At 64.0% G+C, this 24,850-nt stretch overlaps 1 protein-coding gene across 2 annotated transcripts; it reads left to right on the forward strand.

Annotated features, from left to right (window-relative positions):
- Positions 1–9,532: 9,532 nt before the first annotated feature.
- On the forward strand, positions 9,533–24,622 carry MXD4 (MAX dimerization protein 4). 2 transcript variants are annotated; one of them, XR_009503407.1, is made up of 7 exons: positions 9,533–9,688; positions 9,789–9,888; positions 13,552–13,581; positions 19,705–19,819; positions 20,837–20,999; positions 21,311–21,959; positions 22,569–24,622. XR_009503407.1 is itself a non-coding variant. In XM_059923734.1 (6 exons), exons 1-6 carry the CDS (start codon positions 9,625–9,627, stop codon positions 21,463–21,465), a joined length of 627 nt encoding a protein of 208 aa, XP_059779717.1. In that variant the 5' UTR covers positions 9,533–9,624; the 3' UTR covers positions 21,466–24,622. The 2 variants fall into 2 exon arrangements, 1 of the variants encoding a protein (XP_059779717.1); XM_059923734.1 differs by having other exon boundaries at positions 21,311–24,622.
- The last annotated feature ends 228 nt before the right edge of the window (positions 24,623–24,850 follow it).

Raw genomic sequence — 24,850 nt, forward strand, 5'->3', positions numbered from 1 at the left:
GCTCTCCAGGGGGCTGAGGACCCCCGATGTTGCCCGCTTGGCTGCCACTTCCCCCTTCCCTCTGCACCCCTGGGACCCTGGCCCACCTCCTCAGACCCCAGAGTGGCCCCGGGCCCCAGCACGGACACGTCCTCAGGCTTAAATCTCAGGCTTCACATTGCAATGACGATTGCAGTTTTATTTTTAGAGAGATGACACACCTACTGCTTCTTTTATAGGATAAAATCCAATTACTATTTGACACTGGAATACATACGCACAAAAACAGCTTCTGTGGGAGAAGAAAAGCATATAATGGAGGGTATATTATGTATGGAGATTATTTTTATTTTCTAAATGCTGTAATTCAAAACCATTTCCATAAATCTATTTAAGGATTGCAGACACTCTTATTCCTCATGTGAACATGGATGGACTCCTTTTTCTCGGTCTGGCAGGTGACGGGGTTCTTGCTAAAGTTCATTGTCCTCTAGGAAGCTGGGGGCTTCTGGACTCCTGGGACAGTCAAAGGGCAGGACTTGACTTCCCACCAGCCCCCAGGAGAGGGGTGGCCGCCCCCCGCCCAGCTCCTGCTGCCTGCGATGGCTCCAGCCTCCCCACTGCCCGCCCACCCTGCCCAGCTCCTCTCCTCGTGTGTCTTCAGCTCAGATCCCTGGCTTCTGTGTGCATTGGGGTGGGCAGTGCTCTTGGACACCCCACCTGGGGCCCTGGAGAGAACGCAGGAGGGCAGACCAAACCCTGGGGTTGCCAAGGCGATGGGGCCTTCCCTTGGGACTTGGGTGCCCAGTCCCTCTGAGGTGGGCGTTGGGAGGCCAGAGAATGGGGGCATGGCTGCAAGAGGCCCCAATGGCCACCACACCCATTTTCTTTCTGGTAGGTGAGAAAGTGTTTCAGAACGCAGGGGCTCCTCTGAGCAGCGCTGAGTCCTTTGGGAGCAGAAGAGAAGTGGCATCCAGGGAGACCTGCGTCCTTAGCTGCCCAAGGCCAGGCCTGCCCACCTGGACAGAGTCCCTCCCACCCCTGTGGATGGTGGTGCCTGTGTCACTGGCTGGACAGCAGTGCCTTCAAGAAGTCAGCCCCCTGCAGGAAGCCCCCGTGAAGCTATGCTCTGGGGGTCCCCCTCCCTTTACTCTAGGTACCCACAGTTGTCACCTTCCAGACCTGGGACGTGGTGGTCCTCCTCACTCACCAGGTCGGGGTGGGAGAGGGAGTGGAGACCCAGGAAGGAGGGTCTGCCCCGATGTCCACCCTCGGCCCAGACACAGCTGCCCTCCAGAGGGACGGCCTAGACCCCAGCGGACAGAGGGGTGGTCTCCAAGCCAGTCTTGGGCCGCCTTTGTGCAGTGGGAGGGGACGGCAGCCTACCCCCCAGCTGTCCTGCAGGAAGGCCTGTGGCCACGGGAGCCCCCAACGAGGGTCAGTAGCCGTCCCATCTGCCCAGAAATCGGGATTTTCCACGCTAAGTGGGGGACGTGTGGTCACTCTACCCTTCTACAGGGCTGTCCCCACCCCAAGGGTAGAGCCAGGACCTGGGGGTGGGGAGGGGTTGGTCCAAGGCAGAGTTTCCCGCTCAGGAAGGATCTGGAAGGAATGACCTGCTGCCCACCTACAGCAGGGGCTCGGGACTGGTGGGGGCAGGGGTTTGGAATCAGCCCTTGGGAGCCAGCCTTGGACCTCGAGCAGGTGCCCTTCCGGAGCCTCGGCTTCCCCGTCGTCACCGTCGTTGTCCTCGTTCCTGCTTCTGTTTCCTGAGGGCCGTCCCCTCCGCTCCCCATGACAATCCCTCGAGTGACAGTCCCTTGAGGGGGCAGGATCCCATGTCATAGATGGGGAACCGGGGCTCACAGAAGTTAGCAGGCGGCCCATCCAGGCCACGGGCCTTTAGGAGGGTCACGCGAGAGGCAGAAGGGAGCCCTGTGACCTGGGGGTGCTAGGAAGCACCGGCCCAGCTGGCTGTGCCTGGAGAGCCACCTCCAGGGAGGGCAGCTTGGACACAGTGCCCATGGCACGCCGTGGGCTGGTGGCTGGAGGGGGGCTGGGGAGCTGCCAGGAGCCCGCCCCACCCCCTTTTGGGGCAACGCACAGGCCTGGGGAGAAAGCCGCGGGAGCGCTCCAGCACCTCCCCCCACGAGCTTCCGGCAACAGGCGGGGGCCCTGGGCCTGGCTGGGTCCCCCACAGGCTCTCAGGACCCAGACGCAGGCTGCAGCATCCCCGCAGGGCAGACCACCAAGTCCAAGGAGGGAGGGTGTAGGGTGGGAGTACCCAGAGCTCTCTGTGTCCCAGCGGTCGGGGAGGCCCTGGGACAGGAAGAGCCACTGAGCCTGGTCCCCGGGGAGGTGGGGAGAAGGCCGCCTCCTCTCCCGGTCCCGGTCCTGCCCTTTCCACCGCAGGCTCGGCTCAGGCCACTCCCACTCCCACACACCCTGGCCTCTGGAGGTGCCCCTGCTGCCGGCCCCCATCCGTGGCTAATCTGCCCCACAAATATGCCCGCATACAGCCGCCTGCCCCCAGGCCCGGCCCACCCCCCCAGGCAGGCAGGCAGGCAGGCGGACACCCACACGGGGCGGGGGCGCGGGAAGGAGAGGAGAAAGACTGTCAGTGCCCTGGAGACTGATGCTGCTGGTGGGGCACTATCACCCCGGAGGCGGGCGGGCGGGGCAGGGCTGGGGACACTACCCTTCCCCCACCAGGGCACCGGGTGGGCTCCTCCAAGGTCCCTGCTGCAGCCCCTAATGGCCACCAGGGGGCGCCCCGCCCAACGCCTCCTCTCCCACTGTGGCCCGGCGGCCAAGGCGTTGGGGCAGCTGGAGCGCTGCCTGCAGGAGCTGCTCCACTGTGGGTGGGCACTCCAGGTCCAAGCAGGGCCCCCCGCACAGACGCACCCGGCGGCCAGGCCCTAGTCCTCCAGAGAGCGTCCTGGCCCAGCAAGGACCACAGGCAGGGCAGACCACGCCCCAAACGGCTGGGGGAGTGGGGAAGAGGGGTCCTGGTCTGAGCTGGGCATTTCAGACCACCAGGGCTGGGGGTGGGGGCTGACACCCCGTGGGGAGGGGTGGCTTCGCGGCCATTCCCAGCTCTTCCTGTTCTCTGGACTCTGCAGTGGAAGCTGGGGGAAGGTGAGCAGGACCCAAAGTGCCCGCCCTAGGCCACCGCCATGACCTGACCCAGAGTCCTGGCGGCTCTTGTCTCTTCAGCTCACCCAGAGCCACCTCCTCCAGGCAGCCTTCCCAGACAGGGGCTCCCCCAAGCCCCCACCCTCACACACATTTTCAGAGCAGAGTCTGGGACCCTTTGCAGGAGTCAGCGAAACTCTCAGAGCCTCTCCTGCCTCTGAGACTGGGGAGGGGCGGATTCCAGGCGAGCACAAGCTCAAACTTAACCTCACCCCAAAGACTTAAAAACATGTGGCTTGGGTTCTGCTGGTGTGCTCATTTGCTTCCAGGAGTTCAGGGCTGGATCCTGCACCTGAACTGGGCAAAGATGAGCACCCAGACACTCTAGACCTGCCCTAACCCTAACCCTTGGGGGGCTGCAGGTCTGGGAGCCACGCAAGCTGGCTGAGCTGACTGGGTCTTGGCGGGCAGGCAGGATGTCAGTGGAAAATGGGGTGCCAGAGCTACAAAGACACAGCCTAGTTAGAAATGGTGATGATCCCATTGGTGAGGGTGAGGGTGGAGCTCAGATGGGGAACAGGACTGGGTCACCCCAGGCACCAAATGCTGGGCTTTTGCTGAGCAGGGGAGGACATGGTCAGATTTGTGGTTTGGGCCCCTCGGAAGGAGGATGAGTTGGTGGGGCTGAAGCCAGGGCCCGCACTGCTCCATCAGAGGCAGTAACATGGCTTAGCCAGGGTCACTGCTCTGACCTTGCCGTCTCCCCCGCCCCCATCACTCAGGACCCTGTTGAGCCACGTGGGCTATGATCTGAGAGGCCTCTTCACCCTCCGACGGAGGCGGCTCAGGGCACACTTGCCAGAGCCTGATCTGCTGCCCTCTGGGTCTAGAAGCAGCTGGATGACTGACGGGGGGCCTCGGCGTGGGGGGCAGGGGTGGGTTTCCCGGGCTCAGGCCCTCAGGGCATCCAGCCTGAGACTAGGAGGTCTCCATCTTATGATTGTGTGTAGCAGCCAGGGCCAAGTGAAGGCCACCTGGGCATGTCCTGGAAGGCCCAGAAGGCTTCCTGGAAGAGGTGGGGAAGCAGGCCAGGAAGGCCTAGGCCAGAGAACCCTAGATGGTAGGACTGGCAGAGGGGTGTTGGGGTGAGCCCCGAAGCACCTATTGTTCAAGGGAGGGAGATCTGCCTGTTTACTCCAGGTTCATCCTCCCCAGGCCTCGGGGAAGAAAGGGCCCTTAATCACAGCCATTAGGGCCCCTGGAGCAGCAGCAGGGCCAAGCTGGGCCCCTTGTCCTGCCCCACCTGAGCCTGGGTCCAGCCCCTGGGAGTGGAGGAGGCCCTGAGCTGTCAGAGGTCCAGACCCTCTCATTTTTGGAGGCCACACCTGACACCACAGCAAGTGCCTGAATCTGCATTACATCCCTCCTCCATAACTTTTTTTTCCTGTAAAAAATTTTTAAAAGAAAATTTCATTGTCTTGCTTTTGGACATTTTTGGCTACAAGAAATTAATTCAATTTGTCTAAATTGTCTAAATTGTTCCAGGGTCATTGAGTAGAGTGGGAAAATCTTGTAAAGTGAGAAAAAAATCTACCCCACACATTGTTCACAAGTATAATGAACTTTTTTCTTATTTTAAATTTAAAAATGATATTGACATTATGTTGACTATGCAGACATTTATTACATCTTCATGCATCTTGATTTTGCTGTCTTCTTGTATTCTGGAGACAATTTTTCCTGAGTGTTAAGCTTTTTAGAAGGCCCCCAAATGCCCTTGGCTGGGTGGCTTGGGCGCTCTTTGACGTGACTCTGATACTGACCGATGGTGACTGGACAGGTCCTGCCCCATTTCCCCACGTGGAGGGCCCGGGCTAGAAGCACTTGCTGATTTGGGGCTGACGTTAACACCCCTGCCACTTCCTGCCCCCACCCAGAGCCCACTGCTCCCCAGGGCTTAACACACATCCTTCATCACACCCCACAACCACCCTAAGAGGTCGCTACTGCCAACTCCATTTTATAGCTGGGGAAACCGAGGCTCAGAGAGGTTTAAGGGACTTGGCCAAGGTCTTGTGGCCAGACTAGAATCCAGGGTGGCTTTGGGGGAGGGACCCAGTGACAGAAGCCCCCAGAACTACCCCTGGTCCTGGCACACACCAGGCCGTCTCAGCACAGGGGAGCCAAGGCTTCTGGGATGCCGGTCGCAATGCTGGGCTAGGCCCAGCCCTCTAGCACCTGATAACCCCAGAAGTCATCTGTCCCCAGGCCCCACAGACCCAGAACCTGCAGGAAGGGAGCTGTCTGAACCTGCCACCGCCTGGGGTCTGAGGAGCGGCAGTGTCCGGCTGGGGGAGGATTCCAGCCCTGACCCTCACTCCCAGCCTCCTGCCCCGAATGCTGGGCCTGGGGACGCTGGTGGTAGCAGGAATCCACCCCAGTGACCGACGACGGGGCAAGAGAGGAGGCAGGGCCAGGGCCAGGTCATCCTGGAGGTGTGAGGGGCGTTCTGGAGGAAGAAGGGCCTCACACACCTCCTCACCTTGGGTAGCGGCGGGGGTGCTTCCTGATGCCGCGCGGAGAGCCACGGGTGTGTCCCCAAATCAGTGTGTGTGGTGGCCAGGTGGGCGGGCGGGGTGGGATACGGGGTCCGAAGAAGGGGAGCCCAGGCCCACTCAGCATGGGGGAGGCTAGGAAGTAGTCTCCCAGAGGTTTCTTTCCCTTGGGCCTCCTCAGAGGGATACCTGGCAGGCTTCCGGGGGTGGGAGCAAGCCAGCCGTTCCCAAGCTTCCCACCAGACTCCTTCCCCCAGTGCCCGGAGCTGGGCACTGCCGTTCCCAATTGAGGGCCAGGGAAGCTGAGGCTGGGGTGGGCAGGTGGAGGAAACGCCGGGAGCAGACCCCGCCTTCCACCCAAATCCCTAAGTCCCTTCTGGATTCAGGCCCCACCCTCTCTCCCAGGGCCCCTGGCTGGGAGCTCGGGAGAGCTGGGCTTCCCCAGAGGGCAGTGAGGGAGGACAGTCCGGGAGGATGGGGCAGTAAGGGTAATGCGGGCTGGTCCAGGAGGGATGCACTGAAGGGGGGCCCCTAGGGGCCTGGGTGCACGAGAGGGGATTCAGGGCTGAGGGCAGGAGCGGCCCAGGCCCTGTCTTCGGCTCTGAAGGAAGGTAAGGGTGGGGTCCTGGGCTCCCAGAGGGAGGAGGCCTGAGACGCCCGTCTCCTCCCTCCCCGGCATGGCCTTTGCCGGTTCCCACTCGGAAGGTCCCCGCACAGGAGAAGGGGCAGTAAGAGCTGGGTAGGCGAGGAGGCAGCAGGCCCAGCCTGGGCTCCGAGAAGGCTTCCTGGAGGAGGTGATTCGGCCCTGTTGGAGACCTGCCCTATGGAACAGGTCCTAGGGGCGGCACCTCGCGCTGTCCTCAGACCTGGACCAGACAGCGCCGACCCAGGGCCGCCAGCGGCGCCCACGCCGCCCCTCCCACCTGGGGGCAGGGGCTCACTGAGGCTCCCGTGTGGAGACTTGACGGGTCCCGGGCAAGGCCATCCCCCTATATATCCTCCCCCGTCCCAGCACTCCAACCCGCGGTTCATCGTCCTCCGGAATCTCCCCGGGGAGCTCTGGACTCGCTCACAGCTGCGCGTCGGGCCGGAGCGAGGTCCAGCTCGAGGACACGCCCGCTGCTCCCGAGGCCTCTCTCCTCCCCCCATCCGCCGTCCGGCCCACGTGGCGCCGCAGGGCTCCCCTCGGCCTGGGACCCCGACGCTTCACTCACGTCGTCGGCCCCGCCCACTTCTCCCCGCACTCCTCGAGGCGCGGTGGTGCCCACATTCACAGGCAGTGTGGACCCCGCGGGCACGGGGAAGTGGCTCGTCCCGGGTGTGGCTGGGGGAGGGGTCCCCCAAAAGGCCTAGATGTAGTCGGAGGCAAGGTGGGGACCACGCCCCTCCCCTGCAGTCACACCTCGGCACCAGCACCTGTGCTGTCCGCTGTGGCACAAAGCTCACGTCATGCCCCGCGGCAGGAAGGACGGTGGGCGTCCAGCAGGTGCACTCACACCGGCATAAGTGCAGGCTTTAGGACTGGGGCCAGCCCCCCCTCACATAAGTAGGGATGGAGTGACCTTGCAAACACCAAGTGGTGAGCCAGGTGTCCTGCCGCCCACACCCCACAGCCCAGAATGCACCCAGCCCTCCCCAGAGCTGGGCGCCCTCCGTTACCCACACAGCCCTGAGCAGCCCTCCAGACTAAGCTGGAGGGGCACAGCACCCAGCCCTTGATAGGGCTCTGCCCTGGCCCTGGGGTGATTGTGGAGCAGGGGCAGAAAAGGCCAGGGTTAACGTCGAGGTTTTTGTTTTTGTTATTTTTATTCATTTTTAAAATTTATTTATTTCATTTATTTATTTTTGGCTGCGTTGGGTCTTCGTTGCTGCACGCGGGCTTTCTCTAGTTGCGGCGAGTGGGGGCTACTCTTCGTTGCGGTGTGCGGGCTTCTCATTGCTGTGGCTTCTCTTGTTGCAGAGCACGGGCTCTAGGCACGCGGGCTTCAGTAGTTGTGGCACGCGGGCTCAGTAGCTGTGGCATATGGGCTTTGTTGCTCCACGACATGTGGGATCTTCCCGGACCAGAGCTGGATCCCGTGTCCCCTGCATTGGCAAGCGGATTCTTAACCACTGCGCCACCAGGGAAGCCCTGGTTTTGTTTTTGGTTTTTTTTTTGGCCTCGCGCGGCATGCGGGATCTTCATTCCCCAACCAGGGATTGAACCAGGGCCCTCTGCAGTGAAAGCGCAGAGTCCTAACCCCTGGACCGCTAGGGAATTCCCTTGAGGTGTTGTTTTATTGTCCACGCAGAGCTGTCTAATGCCAGTTTCCAAGTTCCTCACTGGGTCCTACACCCTAGGGGGGCACACATTCCTAACCCCATTTCTCAGATCAGGTTGTGCTGGTCCAGGAGGTGATTTGGTCTCCACGCTCCTGTGTCACCAGCCCTGGGTCACGTGTATGACAGCACTGATCTCCATTCCGCTGGGACTGCTGGGAGACCCTGGTGAGTCCCTAAACCTCAGGATTCCCAGCTTCTTGTCTGTAAATTGAGGATGTGGAAACCCATATAGAGCAGTCAATAGGTCCTAGGACTGAAAGTGCTTGATTTTTAGTTTTCGTTCTGTTTTGTTGGCAGCAGCAGTGGGGGTGGGGTGTGGTGGGTGGGTACAGTCACTTATACCCCACACTCTCCAGCCTGAAGGTCCCCTCCGCAGGAGCCCCCAGGCCATCAATCTCAACAACCTGTGAGAGGGAACATCAAGGGGGACTGAGGCCAATCCGGGGCTGCCCCCAGGCTGCCAGTCCTGCTCCCTTGGGCCAGCTTAGGGTCAGGGGTCACCAGGGCCATCGGCCAGCCAGCCAGCCGGGAGCTTGATGAGGAGCTCTCTCCCCTCCCAGGAAGGGCAATTCTCTTCCCTAGAAAGCGCTTCCGTGGCCAGAGGGGACAAGTGCTAGCCTCTTGGAATGTCCCCACCCTTTGGGCCAGACGTGAGCACGAAGTCCTCCACTCATGGGAGCCCTTCTGGACTGTGGTGAAAGATCTCTGTCCCCTTCTCTTCTCAGACCCTTCCTTCCACTGGGCAGCTCTGAGGGATCCCTCCTGCTCTGGGCCTCAGTTTCCCCACTGAGATCCTCAAGGAGGCCTGGCTCTTAGGCTCAGACCGTCTACGCTCCTTCTCCAAGCCCCAGCCTTTCCTGGGGTCGCGCTATGTCCGGCGGGGAGGGTTGTAGTTTTGCAGCCCCACGGGAGACCCCGAGCTTCCGCGAAGCCAGTGTGGCAGCAGGCCCGGGGTGACAGGTTCCTGCGTAGAGGGTGCAGACCCGGCGGACCGACGAGGCTGTCCGTGACGCTCCCAGCGCCCTAACGGGCCCTCGCACGGGGCCCGGCAGCGGGTTGTACCACCGCGCTCCGCTTCCTCTCGGCAACTACTCCGGCCGCGGAGCCCTCATTGGCCGCGCGCCCCGCAGCCGGCCATTGGTCCGCCGTACCTACTTTACATAGACCGCTCTGGGCCAATCGGCGCGCGTCGCCTACTTAACATGCACGCCGGCCGCCAGTCAGCGAGCGCGGGGGCCGGGCCACCACGTGCTGTTGCTAAGCTTGCGCTTCTAAATTGTTACTACCGCGGCGGGCCTATCGGAACCGAGCTTCGCATCTGTCAACATTCTCGGCCCGGCCCGAGGCGTTCGGCCGGCTCCCATTGGCCCCGGCCCAGCCGAGCGCCCGCCCCCGAAGCCGGAGTGCCGGCTTCCATTGGCTGCACCGGCCGTCGCTCGCCCTTATGTGTCAATTTGAGAGCCTGAGGCGGAGGGTGGCGGCCGAGCGCACAGGGAGTCCGCGGGAGTCGGGGAAGTGGGGCCGCCGGGCGCGCGGGGCGGGCGGCGAGCGGAGCCGGCCGGAGCGGGCCGGACAGCGGCCGCCGCCGTCCCGGAGCGCGCGCGTGCGCGCGGTCGGGCTGGTGGGCGGGAGGATGGAGCTGAACTCCCTGCTGATCCTGCTGGAGGCGGCCGAGTACCTGGAGCGCAGGGACCGAGGTAGCGCCCGCGCCCCTTTGTGCGCCGGGCCGCGGGCGGGCGGGCGGCGGCGGGGCCGGGGCCGGGGCGGGGGCCCGCTGACCGCGCCGTCTGTCCGCAGAGGCCGAGCACGGCTACGCCTCGGTGCTGCCCTTCGACGGCGACTTCGCCAGGAAGAAAACAAAGGCGGCCGGCCTGGTGCGCAAGGCCCCGAACAACAGGTACCGCCCCCCGCGCGGCTTCCCCCGCCCCGGCCCGACACCAGGGGCTTACGCCCCCGGAGCGTCCTCCCCAGCCCAGGCCCCAGCCCGTAGCCCGGCTGCCGCCGCGCGCCCCGGCGGCCAGCCTGGAGGAGGAGGCGCGTCCGGGCCGCGGCAGCCCCGCCCGGCCGGCCCCGCCCGCACCGTCGCCATTTTCCCGCGGGCCGCGCCTCCTCGGCGTCTCGCGTAAACAGTGCCACGCGTACAGCGCCCGCCGCCCGGGGTCTCTTCCCGCAGCAGCTCCCCGCCCCCAAGTTGTTTTGGACTTTAACGGGCAGGAAAAGTGTTGTCAGGGGCGCTGGCCGGTGTCCCGTGGGTCTGGGGAAACTGAGGGGCGCTGGCCGGTGTCCCGTGGGTCTGGGGAAACTGAGGCTCGGCGCAGAGCAGCATGGAGCTGCCCGCCCTGACCTCTGCTCGCCGCGGGCGGGTGGGCTGCATCTCTCCGACTGTCTCCAAGGGCCGAGACCCGCTACTGGGCTGAGTTCTCCCACACTCAGGGGTTTGCACGAAGAAGGCAAGACGGAGCGTGGAGGCCTTGCCCTGGGCCCCCACCCCTCGCACAGTGGTGCCCACCGCTCGCACCCAGCGTCCTGACACAAGTGAAACTCCAGCGACCAGTGTAGGGGCACTCTTCTTTGGGTCAGAAGACCTTTTCTAAGGGACCGGAAGAGCCTGCAGGCTGCTCTGCAGCAGTCTCTCCTGGTGCCAGTAATCCTCCCCTTCCTCTGGCCTTGTACCCAGGCTGTGGAATCCCGAAAGACTGCGTGCACAACCCTGGGTGGGAGAGAGGACCCTCAGCTAGGGCTCCCATGGGATTCCACTCCCCTGGCTGCCGTGGGGACCACAGCACACCTGGCACTGCACAGGGGCCCACTTTGGCCCTGGACCATGTCACCAGGCTGGGAGCTGTACTTCCAGGGGCTTTGGGGCCCCTTGGCAGAGGGTGTGGCTCATTCCTGTGGCCTACTTGTTCTTGGGAAACAGAAAGGCTGGCACAAGAACCCATCTCCTGTGACGTCCTGGCGCCCTGGGCCTGGCAAGGAATTGGTTTAGTCTCCATCTGCTCTGGCTGGACATGCCTCTGAGTCCCAGCCCTTGGTGCCCTGCTGGGGACAGTTTGGGAAAGGACATGCATGGGTGGGGGGACACCATTGCCTCAGGCGTCCTTAGTGAGCGAGCTGGGCCCCTGCTGTTGGTTCTCACTTGTTGATCCCAAGTGCCCTGCCACCCGTGGAAAACTTTGGGCTGTGACCTTTTACTTCCGTGGTATAGGGTACCCAAAGCTGATAACCAGGATCATAGCTAAGGTTCTCACACATGTGCTAGTTAATAGTCACCCCACTGCCTGAAGGAAATGTTATTTTTATCTCTACTTTAGGGCTGAGGCACAGGGAGATTGAACTACTTGCTAGGGCCACCCTCCCATCTCTAGGGCTCCTGTTCTGAGGTGCGATCCCGGCCTCCTACATTCTGCTGGGATGGAGACCTTGAGGGCACTGCGGAGGGACCGAGAGGGTCTCCCGAGCCAGGGTGCACCTCCCTGCTGCTCCTCTGGGTGGAGCCCCGCTCCCCCAGTGCTTCAGGCACCCCACGGCTCACTGGCGGCCCCGCGCGGCTGTCCTGGCCCAGCGGGGCCTCAGCCAGCCCAGCCCAGGGTCCAGGGCGGTGCAGGGTCCAGAGGATGCAGAGCCCTGACTCGGCAGGGCAGCTCCACACCTCCAAGGCTCTGTGTCCCCCTGAGGTGAGGGGAAGGGATGGGCACAGCGAGGAGCAGGATGAGGCGTGAGTCATGGGGCAGAAGGGCAACGTGTGTTGGAGGAGACGGCGGCCTCCACGGTTGCCAGGGCTTCAGCAAGGGCTTTCGGGGGCAGTGGTTCAGCAGGAGGGGGCTGGAGCCAGCCTGCCAGGGATCAGATCCTGCAGGGAAGTGGGCAGAAGGGTGCCTCTACTTCGAGGGGTTGAAGGCATGAGTGAATGGTGAAGCTGGGAACCCACTTAGCACGGCCCTGGCCAGGGAGTCCCTCCCCTCCCCAGGCCACTGTGCTCCTGGGACCTGAGTGACCATCTCCCCACAAGGCTCTACGAGTGTCTGGACCAGGGGAGGCCTTCAGGAGGGCTCTGGCCCCTCTACGTCCCCCGGCTGCCCGAGCAGCGCCCCGTCCGTCCAGGATGGGGTCCAGCCAGCCGTGAGGGGCAGGCTGGCAGGCTTCTCTGCACTGAGGGACGCTCGCTGCCCCTCACATCCCTGAGAAGTGAGCAGACCCACAGATCCACAGCGCCGGGCTGCGGTTCAGGCCAGCGAGGAGCCTGATGGCCGTGCCCCCTCCTGGCCCCAGCCAGCCCTGGCAGAGGTTCGGAGGCTCCTTGCCCAGCCCATGTGACCAGCAAGGCCCTCGAGGCCCTGGAACCTGGGTCTGGAGGTTCTGAGGCTACACAGGGCAACCCGGGAGCCGGCTGCCCTGGTGGGAGGAGGGGAGGCCTTGGGCCCCACTTGGCTGTGGTGGGACCATGAACCCTGGCAGGTGCGCAGGCAGGCAGGATGGGCAAGCCCGAGGGGTAGGGATGGGAGACACCTACTCCTGAGCTCCTGGAGCAGGAGAGAGCGAGGGCAGGTAGGCAGGGGCGGCAGAGTGTCTGGGAAGGAGTGAGGGGTAGGGGTCGCAGGGCCTGGTCTGGGTGTGCTCCACGGGGGCCTGGGTCCTCTGCTCCCGTGTGAGGCCGCCTGGGAAGCCTCAGAGCGCTGGCTGGCCCCCAGGGTTCCTGCCTGGACGAGGAGGGTGACCTGGGAGCGGGAGCTGGGCTGCGCTGCCTCCTTGTCACCGTGCTCCTGCTCTCTGTGGTACGCAGGCTCTGTGCTCCTGTCTGAAGGCGGGCAGGGCTTGGGCAGCAGATGGGGCCGCCGCCCCCAGAGAGGCCAGTCCTGCCAGGCCCTGGCCCCTCAGGGAAGCAGAGGGGCCAGCCTCGGTCTCCCCACTGGCCCAGAAGCATCCCTGTCCCAGAGCCCCCCTTTTGGGCTGATCCCTCATGGGCCGGGACCACTCTGTTGCCAGGTGTCCCCGTTGGCATGGTGGGCTATGATCATGCAGGTGTATGAGCCGGGTGGGGTGGGGATGGTTCTCTGGCTGGTGATACTGGGCCAGGACGCCCGTGTCCTGAAGTCCTGGCCTCTGTGGTCACCTGCCCTTGGCCTTCTGTGCCAGCCCAGGTGGCTCCCAGGACACCGCTAGCCTCGGGGAGTGGGGAGCCGAGAAGGCAGGTGGCTCGGTGCCCAGGCAGCCTTGGAAGCACTGGGTGGCCAAGCCCCAGGACCGGCTACTGCGGCTCCTCGGGCCCGGCCCACCCCTTCTGAAAGGGAACTGGACCCTCCTGCCAGCCGGGCACCCCTGGACACGGCTGCACCTCTGTGTCTCTCTTGTTCGTCATTGGGTGCAAGGTCCTCCAGCTTTTGGTCAGTAGCTACTCACCTGCCCCAGCCCTGCCTGTCCTGGGCCATCCTGGGGCCCAGACCATCCCCACGCTGTCTGCAGGTCCCCGGGCCCCTGAGTAGGGCCCTCATCCTGTGCTCTGGTGGTGCTCTGGTGGTGGGCAGCGAAGTGAGCTCTGTCTTTGTGTCTCTCTAAACAGGTCTTCACACAATGAACTAGAAAAGCACAGGTAAGTGATCTCCTGTTCCCCACGCTCCGCCACGTGAGCCGCCTGATACACCCCACCCACCCTTCTGCTGCGGCCATGCTGTGGCCAGCCCCAGCCCCTCTCCCTGCCTCTGTGTCCTGGCTATGGCCCTCGTCCTGGGAAGGGGCCTTCTTGACGGAAGAGGCCAGGCTCTGCTCTCAGGCACTCCCATGCTAGCAGGCAGGGGTGGGGGGCCAGGCCCTGCTCTTGCGAGCTCAGCCTGGGGTCCGGAGCCAGGTGGGGGTCAGTGACTTGGGGCAGGGCCCCTTGTGCTGTGTGTCATTCAGGGCCGGCTCCCTGGAAGAGGAGCTCCGTCTGTTTTGGGGGGTCTGAGCCCTTTTGGGAGCAGGTCCTTAGCTCTTAGGATGCTGGCCTGCCACCGGGAAGGTTCAGCCCTCTTGGTCTGGGACCCCTTGTGCCCTGGGGCCTGCCTTCCAAGGAGTTCCCAGTAGAGTCTTGTCCACGGGCAGTGGGATGGGCAGCCAGTCGCTGGCCACGTGGGCCTGCTGGGAAGCTGTGGCCCAGGGCAGGATCCAGGGGAGTCCACTTCGTGCCCACCCATGGGCAGGATCCAGGGGAGTCCACTTCGTGCCCACCCATGGGCAGGATCCAGGGGAGTCCACTTCGTGCCCACCCATGGGCAGGATCCAGGGGAGTCCACTTCGTGCCCACCCATGGGCAGGATCCAGGGGAGTCCACTTCGTGCCCGCCCATGGGCAGGATCCAGGGGAGTCCACTTCGTGCCCACCCATGGGCAGGATCCAGGGGAGTCCACTTCGTGCCCACCCATGGGCAGGATCCAGGGGAGTCCACTTCGTGCCCGCCCATGGACCACAGGGATGGGTCCATTCTGGTCCTCCTCTGGGGAGTTGGGGGGCTTGCGTGAGAAGCCGGAGGGACAGCATGGCTGCCCGAAGGGCCTCTGCCCTCCAGCCCCGGTCAGCCCCAGGGCCCTGTGCTCTTGACTGCCGTCCTCTCTCCCTGGCTGTCTCGGCCTGCTACTCGAGCTCCAGGCCTCCCTCTGCAGTGGGGACGAGGTGCGGTGGACAGGTGTCCTCATGGCCGATCGCAGCCGGGCTGGTGGGAGCTGTGTGTGCGTACAGGGGCCCCAAAGGCAGGAGCCCTGAAGCCAGGCCCAGGGGTGACTCCCAGAGGGATGCTGTCGGTAGCTTTCTCCTGACCTTTGCTCCCATCTCCGGAATGGGCCAGTTCTTTCCTCCTTTCTTGGCTTGGGATGGGGTGGGGAATGGGGGTCTGCACACAAGATGAACTCTCCCAGGCTGCCCTGGAGCTCGGCCAGCCCTGTGTCCCCGCCCCCCATGTCTGCACCCACGGCAGCGCCAGCTGCTTCTCCCCTGGGATCAGGGCCTCTGCTGGGCGGGCGCTGAGCGGGGCCGGGACGCTCTGTTCTCTGGAGGAGTCGCACTTCCTGGACTGCTGCTGTGCGTTTGGGGGGTTCCTGAGGGACCATGGAGGTGGGGCAGGTGCAGGCGCCCAGAGAGCCAGGCCGGCCCTGGGGTTGCTCCCTGGCTGGAGGAGACGGCCAGCCTTGACTGGGGCCCGGAGCCGGGGCAGGCACGTGGGGCTGTTCTGGGGACGGCTTCCCACGGTGGCACCTGGAGAACAGCCCCTGAGCGCAGACGGGGGCGGGGGGCGGGGGACGTGGGGGGAGGGTGGGTGGCTAGGGCATGGCAGCCTGCGGAGGAGAACGAGGGCTGGCCTTTGACCCCTGCAACTGCCCCTTGACCCTGGTCTTGGCCTCAGCCTCCTCCTCCCAGAGCCTGCCCTTAGGCTGGGCCTCGTGGGGCCCTTTTGAGACCCAGAGGCGGGGCGGGTGGGCAGCCTGGGGTCTCTCTGTACTCCCCCCAGCCCAGTGCAGGGGCCTTTGTTCCTGGCTGGCCCGTAAGCAGGTGTGGTCCGCCCTGAGGAGCCCACAGACCTGGGGCTTGGCACCCTGTTGGGGCCCTCGGTCACGGCTGTACCTGTGGCCGCCTGATGCTGATGCCGGATGCCCCTGGCTGCTGGCCACAGGAAGGGCCGTGTGCCGTCCCAAGGAAGGAAGGAAGCACCTGGCTGGGTCACCCGGCCGGCCCCGGGGAGGTTGGCCCTGGATGTCGCCTTCCCCGGGAGGCATGCCGTGTTGGGCCTGCGGGACTTCCCCTTGCGGGTGCTCGGAGCCAGTGGCCCACCCTAGGCCCACCCTAGCCTGTCCTGTTCCTCCTCCCCTCCCTCCCCTTCCCCTCAGAGACAGCAGCTCCAGTTGGTCTGCTCAGGCCAGTGCTTGGCTCCTGACCCCGGGGACTGGGGTTTGTGATGGCCACGTGTTCCTTGGCAGGATGCTCCCGCCCAGGCCCAGCTCCAGGCTTTCGCTTTTGTGGGGGGGGTGGAGAGGGGGCCCTCAGCACCCCCCTGGCGGGGCAGGACCCATCACAGAGGCCAGCCCAGGGCCCTCAGTGGAGCTGCCCACCTCTCCCCAGCATGGAGATGGTTATTCGGGTCCTGGGTGGATCCTTCCGAGGGAGGAGGGAGGCCTGCTCTGCAGCTGCCCCGTCTGCCTGATGCAGCCACACGAGACCTCCCAACAGCTAGGAAATACAGGGGGACGGGCAGCACCGGGCTACCTCGCTCCCCGTCCCACCCCCTGAGGAACCACGGGTGGGTGTCCTTGTCGCCTCTTCCCGAAGCCAGGCTTGGGGAGGTTCAGAGCGTGGCTTTGCCCGGCGGCTGGGGGATCTGGTGTGGGAGCTCTGGGTCCTCTTCTGAGGGGCAGGGGGCTCTCGGTGAGAAGCTGGGTAGGCCTGCGTCAGGGCTGGGCTGGGGCCAGCCGCACGGGCAGGAGCTGCCATTCACAGCGATGCAGGTCTGCACGGGGTTCCTTCAGGAAGCGGCGGGTTTTCAAAGCTCCCAGGAATGCTGGGCACAGCTGAGGGGCGCTGGCGCGGGGCTTGGGCACCGTAGCCGCTTCAGAGGAGGGCCGAGCGAGAGCCCAGTGTAGCCCGGGTCCTTGGCACCTCCTCCAGCTTCAGGGAGGTGGTGGCGATGCCCACTCCCCACAGGGGTGGGACCCTGGGGCTCAGATGGGTGGGGGCCTGCCCGGGGCCCCGCCGGAGCTGGTTCCCAGCCCTGCAGCCCCGCTGGACGCTCTCCGGGAGTTGGCTTGGCGTGTCGTCCGGTGTTGAACATGGCACGGCTGCAGCCGGCGGCCTCTCTTTGTCTCTTGAGAAGCCTCTGCTTTATGATTACTAAAGCGGTCTGTTCATGGACGTGCGAGGACCCGCCTGTGCCCCACCCCAGAGACGGCATCCTAGGCAGTGGGGAGGCCAAGCCTGCATCCTCCGCCTCCTCCTCCTCCTCCACATGGGTACTGAGGGATAAGAACAGAACCTCGTTACCTGCTATTTCCTAACTTGACCCTTCCCCTGACACCCCGCGGGCCCTGTCCGCCTGTGTCCATGCATCCTCCTTGTCCCCTAGGCTGGGTGCCCGCACGGGACATGCAGCTGTACCGCCGCAGGGTTCTGAGTGATGGCTCTCCAGTAAACACAGACGGTGCTGCAGTCTGCTGGGTCTGGTGCTGGGGGGTAGATTTGTGGGGCCGCAGTCCTAGACCTAGAAATGCCGGTTGAGGGCTTGAATCGCCTTGGTGGCCCTTCAGAACTGTCATCCCACCGGGGAAGCCGGAACTGCCTGCTGGCCAGCTCGACAGCTAGTTGCACCTTTTCATTTCAGCCCAAATTACCATCTCCTCGGTAAGCTTTCCTTTTCTAGATCGCTGCCAGATGGAGTTGGTTTTGTGTTAGGTTAGCTGTTTGTGTTCTGCAACTTGCCTGTCTGTGTCCTTTGCCTGTTTTCACGTTAAGATCCTCCTCTTTTTAGTTTTGGTGTGTATGAACTCAAAACGGCATGAATACTAACGGTTTGTCTTTTATGTGTATTGCAGATGTTTTTCTGCTGTTATTTGTCTTTTACCTGTGTTTTTTCTTTCATGTACAAATATGTCCTTTTCTGATTGTAAAAGTAATATGTGGGTTTTTTAGCATAGAAAATCTGGAAAATACAAAAAACGCACAAAGCCAAAGAAATAAACGTTGCCAACCACGTCACGCGGAGACGCATGCTTCCTGCTCTTCATTGTGTCTCGTGGAGTCTCTCGTGTGCATCTGTTGCTTTATTTTTGACCCTATCTTGGGTTAGTTGTCACATAGGTGGTTTTGTATTCTGATATTTTCACTTCTGTTCGTGATGTGAAAATGTGGAATATACTGAAATGATGATATGCTTGCCTCTGGGTGGTAGAATTTGGGGGGGTACTTTTCATTTATTTTTTTCTTTTGATTTGCATCTTCCAATTTTCCACAAAGATCACGTACTGTGTATGTACTCAAACGGTAGATTGTAAGAATTGCCGTTTGCCATGATGAGTGGACAAGGGACCCCCGCTTGTGAACTTGGTGCAGGTGGTGGGTCCGGGGTCTCTGATTGTGAGCTGTGCTTGAGCACATAGCGCCATTCGCTGGGGGGGGGCTTTGCGCCCCCTGCCCCACAGTCCCAGCACCTTGGAGGTGGGGAGGCTGAGGCTGCCGGACCCTGGGGACCACGCGGCAGTGAGCCCCCTGGTGTGCCCCCTTCCGCAGCCCTGTGTGAGCGTGGGGGCAGGGCTCCTCTCTGAAGATCTTCCAGCCTTGAGGTGGACCCTGGGGCCTGCTTGGAACGCAGATCCCTGGTGTCCAGGCTTCAGACCCCTGCTCTGCGTGGCCTGGTGTCCGAGTGCAGCCTCAGTCTCGTGTTCTAGAAGTTCTTTCTAAGGTCAAACTCAGGTTCACCAGGAGAACTCTAGGCCCCGGGTGCCAGAGGCTGGGGTGCCGGGTGGGGAGGAGCTTCGTCAGCAGGAGGGTGCCGTGTGGACATGGGTGACAGACGTAGGGCCCTCCTCCCGTCGGGTGGGGCTGTTATCGCTGCTCCGCAGATGGGCTCCTGCCCTGCACTGAGCTGCCCACTCCCTCCCTGCGCTTCGGGGGCCCCCTCTGTCCTAGGGACATGGCCACTGCTGCCCGATTTCCTTCCAGAGTCTAAGGGAGACTGGATTTGCCAGGGCTTTGGATCATGGGGGATGACAGGTGGGGCCGCCAGGGTTGGCGCCCTCGGGGGAAGGAGCACGCCAGCAGTGGTGATGGGGGGCAGTGGGTCGTCAGAGCCTCGGGGAAGCCTGTCATGTGCCCTTGCGGTCCTCTCCTAAGAGCTTCGCCTAAGCAGGGCATCTTTGTTTGGAAACCACCTGGGCAGCCTGCAGGGGCTCCGGTGGGTCACGTGCCATCAGCGTGCTTTGGGGGTGAACCTTGGCCGCCCCGTGCCCCCGCCCCCCCGTGGCCTCTGCCACCCACCCTCCCCAGACCAGATGAGCCAGGGAAGAAGGGCACATCCAGGTCACAGCTCCTCGCCCTGTAGGTGACCAAACGCTGTTGAGTTTAACGGTTCCAGTTCCGTGGGAAAACTGCATTCATCTTCATGGACGGGGGGGACAAAACCTAGAACAAAGCAGTTTGCAAAGGGGTCCCAGACTCGGGTGGGAGGGGCTCGTCCTTGGCCTTCCCTGACTTGGACAGACTCATGTTTCTGTGGTGACGACAGTGACCAGAGAGCACCCTGCACTTGGCGAGGTGGGGGACGGAAGGCTTGTCTGGGGCGTCCCGGATCTCCGCCCAGGAGAGCATGACCAGTGCCCTGTGCCTCTCCCCCTCCAAGTTTCCCCCCACCGCCTTCTGGACCCCACTGGGGAGGGTGGGGACAACAGGGTGAGTTGGGGCTCTGAGAGCCTGGCTGTAGCACTCGGAGGCTCTGGGGGCCATGATGGGCTGGCTGGCCACACGGGCCCAGCCACAGGCCCCGCCCTTTTACTGGGGCTTCTGGAGGGCCGTGGGTGCCAGGCTGCTCCCGGGGGCTGGGAGGGGAGCCCAGGGAGGGACCCTCAGCAGGTCGGTGCGGGCTTCCGGCTGGCCGCCCCCTGCCCACCCCACTGCCCCCAAAGCTCTCGGGCTGCTCTGCTGCACTGTCACCGTGCCGGGCTGTGCCGCCCCCGCCTGACCGTTCCGTCTCTGGTTCTTTCAGACGAGCCAAGCTCCGGCTCTACCTGGAGCAGCTCAAGCAGCTGGTGCCCCTGGGCCCTGACAGCACCCGCCACACCACGCTGAGCCTCCTGAAGCGTGCCAAGATGCACATCAAGGTGAGCAGGGCCGCGCCGCCATCCCGGCGGTCCCCGTGCACCCTGGGGAGTGGCCAGAGGGCCTGAGGGTGGGGTGGGGAGCCCGCCCAGCAGGTGCACAGCGGGGCCAGGGTGGGGGGCACTCTGGTGGGTGAGGGGCACGGCAGCGGGAGCCGCTGAGGGTTGAGGGAGCGGCAGGCACAGGCTGGGTTTTGTTGGGTGGGGGTGGGAGGCGGGCATGGGCTGCACATTGCCCCCCCGGACCCTGGGGTGTGAAGTGGCAGCAGCTGGAAGGAAGGCTGGGGGAGGGTGGGATGGGGCTCCTTCCATGCCGATGCCATCGTTGGAGGCTGGTGGGAAGCAGGCGGCCCCGATGTGTAGGGAGTTTCTGGGGCGGGGGTAGGGGTTGGTCTCCAGGGCCTGGCGGTGGGGTGTGGGCTGAGTGAGACGCTACCTCGGGCTGGCCCCCTAAGTCTTAGGACGGAGACCTACTGGCTTGGGGGTCTAGGGACACTTGGGCCAAACAGGGAGGGTCTCAGTCCTCCCGCCGGGCCCCCCACGAGCCTGCGCAGGTGTGCGCTCCCCCAGGCAGGGCGGCAGGAGCACTGAGGGGGCACAGCCGGTGCCCTGGGCCCCTCACGGAGAGGCCGCGGCTCAGTGCCTGGGAAGGTGTGGAGCAGTCGGGCGGGCAGGGCGGCCGGATTGTGCAGGGAAGAGCCCCTGTGGGCAGGGCTGTTGTCTGGGACGGGTGCCAGGCCACGGCTGGGCGGCGCTGTCCCAGGGCTTCAGGCCCACACGTGACTCCGTTTGGCCAAGCTGGCTGGTGGCCGTAGGCCTTCTGGAGCTGGTCAGCAGACGCAGAGCACGGGGCTGGGGGTGGCACCTACATAAACTCCCGGTGGGCGCGAGGAGGGGGTGCATCAGGCCTTTGGGGCCCAGGCCGAGTGGGGGATGGGAACCTGCCCTGGCCCTTGTGCCCTGGCGCGTCCCGGTGGCGGGGGGTGCCCCGCCGCGGGCTCACAGCTCCTGTGCCCCCAGAAACTGGAGGAGCAGGACCGCCGGGCGCTGAGCATCAAGGAGCAGCTGCAGCGGGAGCACCGCTTCCTGAAGCGGCGCCTGGAGCAGCTGTCGGTGCAGAGCCTGGAGCGCGTGAGAACGGACAGCACAGGCTCCGCCGTCTCCACCGACGACTCGGAGCAAGGTGGGGACGTGCGGGCCGCCTGCAGGGGCTTTGGGCGTGGGCGTCGTGCGGCCCTGGGTGGGAAGCTGGGAGGGTGGGGCTGGCCTCGGGGAGGCCTGGGGGAGGATGGGTCGAAAGTCCCCGGCATGTCAGAGGCATGTCAGGGCCCCTGTGTGAGGTGGCAGAGGGGACGGGATGAGGAAGGTGAGGCGTGGAGGCCAGGTGACCTGCCCACGTGAGGGCCAGAGCTAGGCTCGGGCCCGGCAGCGTGCCTCGGGAGGCCTAGCTGGCACTGGCACGGCCTCTGACCCCACCCCGTCTGTTCTCTGCAGAAGTGGACGTAGAGGGCATGGAGTTTGGCACCGGCGAGCTGGACAGTGTTGGCAGCGGCAGTGACGTGGACGACCACTACAGCCTGCGTGGCGGCTGCAGCCACGGCAGCTACGGGCCCCCCTGCAGGCGGCCTGGCCGCCCCGGCCTCTCGTAGGCCCTGCCCTCTGCTCCTCGGCCCGCCTGCCCGCCCAGCCGAGCGTGTCAACCCTCCGGTCCTTGAAGTCTCTCCACGGGCCCACTGCTGTGCCATTCTGGAAGCTCCGGCTGCCGCCTGGGCTGCCCGCCTCCGCCCGCCTGCCGGTCAGGGCCTGCGGCGCCGCCGCTCCTCCCACCCAGGCAGGGACCCCTACGGGGAGGCGGGGCCCAGCTCCCACGTCCCGGAGCCCCGCATAGCCGCCCACGGTCTGTTCTCAGATTCCTAATCATTCCAGAAGTATTAAATATCATTGCTGCAAACCTCGGCGGGCGCCGTGTGAGGGGCTTAATGACCACCACGGGGAGCTCAGACCCCAACCCCGGATCCCAGGAGAAAGGAGTGGACCGAGGAAGGAAGGAAGGCGTGGCTCTCCGTCCATCCGTCCATCTATCTGTCGGTCCACGTAGGCTCCTGAGGCGTGGACAGAGGGATCCATGAAGGGCGGGACTCGGGTGAGCACCCTGGGGCAGGTGGGCGGACGGGGGCCTTTGCACCCCCAAGTGTCAGGAGCCAGGGCTGGGCTTCTGGGGAGTGCCAGGCTACCCCACTCCGATCTGGGCGGCTTCTGCTCTGTCGTTAGACCCCTCAGATGTACACACGCATGCACCTAGGCACACACGCCTGCCCGCACACACGTGCACACATGCAGACACACGTGGTCACTGGACCCAGAGGTCCTTGTGAGCCAGAGGGCACATGTCCTGGGGCCTTCAAGGGTCAGTTGGGCAAATGGTGGCCCGCGGCCTGTGCCTGGCTCCTCCTCCCACCCCCCGGCTCCCCTGCCCAGTCTGGCCAGGGAAGGGACTTCTCCTCCCAGCAGGGGCTGAGGAGTGCTGGGGGCTACGAGTTGAAACCACTGGGTCCTCAGAGGGCTTGCTCGTCTCCCTTTAAAAGACAAAACAAAAAGTTGCTGCACTGCCCAGCAGCCCAGAACGAGGCTCCCGGGAGAGAAGCTTTTCCCAAAAAACCAAGGAGAAACATTTTTAAAAAGAGAAAGAGGCCGTGATGTCGGTGTGTGTCGCCTATTTCCTGTACGAGATTTTTCTACTCTATTTTCCTAGCCGTTATCGCGTCCTTGTTTGCTGAGGGGTGGGAGCGACCCAGCGTCTCAGGGACTCGTCTGTCTGTCACCGTTGTCCAAGCGTGCCTTGTGTCCCGTGTCTGGCTCCACCCGACCGCCACCACCAGCATCTCCCGCGTGGCTCACGGGACGCCCCCAGGTGCCCTCCTGGCCGCCTCCTCGTGGGGCGCCCCTCCCGGCCGCCAGGCTTCCTGGGAGTGCGGCTGCCGGGCCAGGTCAGGTCGCCGCTGTGCAGCAGCAGGGCGGCGCTCTGTCACCTGGTGGGAGGGGCTGTGACCCATGCAGCCTGGCCTCCTTGGGGCCGGGGGTGGGGGTGTGGGTGCGGCTGCTACCAGAGAAATAGGTTCCTCCCTGCACCTAGCTTGAAGCCTGCCTCCTCCGGACCTGAGCAAGGGCTCCGGGTGTCAGGCTTCGGCAGCTGCTGAGGACAGCTGTTCACCCTGGGCGACTGGCCTGGGCATTAGGAGGCTTCTCCTGGCCTTTTGTCCCTGAGTCTTTGTCCCCGGGGACCACACAGCAGCGTTCAGGTGGAGGGCTGTTGGGCTGACTCACAGCAGCGTCGGCCACCCTGTCTGGTGCATTGCAGACGATTTCCAGATCGCAGGGGGAAGATTTGTGTTTATCTTTGTCACGCTGACGGACACCCCAGCGGGGTGGCCTGCTGAAGCAGAAAGGGATCTCTGGAAACAACTCTGGCACAGAACCTGCCCTCCACGGGCCGGGGATGGCGGTGGAGAGCAGGCTTGTCGGGGGGCGGTGCACGCGGCCAGGGAGACCATCTGAACGTTTTGCCGGTGGTTGCAAGGCAAAGCGTTGTGTTGGCACCTCCTTCCAGCGCCCCCGGGGTCCCCTGGGGTCCAGCGTGCCCGGAAGGGGCTTCTGCCGTCTGCCGGAGCACACCCACTGAGCGCTCCTTGCGAGGACCCCACACCATCTGAGCAGGGCAGTAACACCCACGTTTAAGAGCCTTCTTCAGGAGCTATAACTCCAGGTCCCCGGGATGGTCCGTGTTCTGAATTCTTAAAGCATCCGCTCTCCAGCCAGCCCCAACACGTGGGGGAGGTTCTGCTCCCCTCCCTGGCTGGCAGAATCCTACCCAGGTGACTAGCTGTGGCCCTCAGCCGACCTTCCGGGCAGCTCAGCCCATGGCTTTTCAGGCCTCGGTTCCCATGTGGACCGGGGAGTTGGCCTCACTGGCCATCCAGAGGTGCTGGGGTCCCAGATGCCACTCCTCGCCACCAGCAGACACCAGTGAGGGTCTGGTGCTAGAGCTACTCACATACCCACACCCCCCCCTCCCCCGGCCATCGGCACAGCCCCTGCTGCTGGCCAGGGGGACCCAGAGAGTTGTTAAGAGCAAACCTGAGTGTTGTGGGGTCCGTAGAGAGCCAGCGGGACCAGAACAGGGCCCAGGGCATCCTGTGCCCTCTCTGCGTGTGCCCTCCCACACCCACCTGGACCTCGATGGCCAAGAGCTTGGAAGCCCAGGCTCAGGTTTGGGTCCACGCCCTCACTGTGAGGCGGCCCTCATGCCTCAGTGCAGGCCCAGCCGGTTGGGGCGGCTGCAGGAAGGCTCCCCCCAGCCCCCCGCCCCGTGGGCCCTGCCTCTGCCCTGGCAGAGCGGGTCTCAGAAGCACGGCGCCCAAGCTCACTTTCTCGGGCGGATGGAGCCATGAGCTCAACTACGGCCACGAGGGCCCCCGCCCCCACGTCTGCCCCAGACAGTTCCCACCTGCTGGGTGGGAGGGGCTCCCGCACTCTCCCACCCCGTCTCTCTGGGCCAGCTAACCGGGGCCCCGCCACTGGCGTGCACAAAGGACTCAGACCACACGCGGCCACGTCTTGGGCAGTAGGGCAGGTTCTGCGCCAGAGTCGGGGGCCGCCCAGGGGGCCTGGTGCTGGCCAGGTGGGCATGTTACAAGAGCCACGCTGGAGAGAGATGGGCCACCCACCCGCCCGTTCAGCCTGTGCACCGGGAGGGACTGTGCTGTACCGTTCTGTCTTTGTAACATAAATACAGATTTTTATACCTCACCTCTCTGGCTTCGTTCTTTCCAGGTTCTTTCCATTACCGTGTTGGGCTCCCCTCCCCTCGGCCTCCATAGGGAGCCTGAGCCCACTGGGCGCCTTGGTGGTCCTCAGCACCCTGCCCATAGCCTCAGCTTTCTGGGAGTCCCAGGAGACCACGGGCCTCCCCCTCCTACAAGTCGGCCACCAAGACGCCACCATCACAGCTGCCTCTCTGGACAGTCACCTGGAGAC

Source organism: Balaenoptera ricei, chromosome 5, assembly GCF_028023285.1.
Source record: "Balaenoptera ricei isolate mBalRic1 chromosome 5, mBalRic1.hap2, whole genome shotgun sequence".
Taxonomy (NCBI): Eukaryota; Metazoa; Chordata; class Mammalia; order Artiodactyla; family Balaenopteridae; genus Balaenoptera; species Balaenoptera ricei.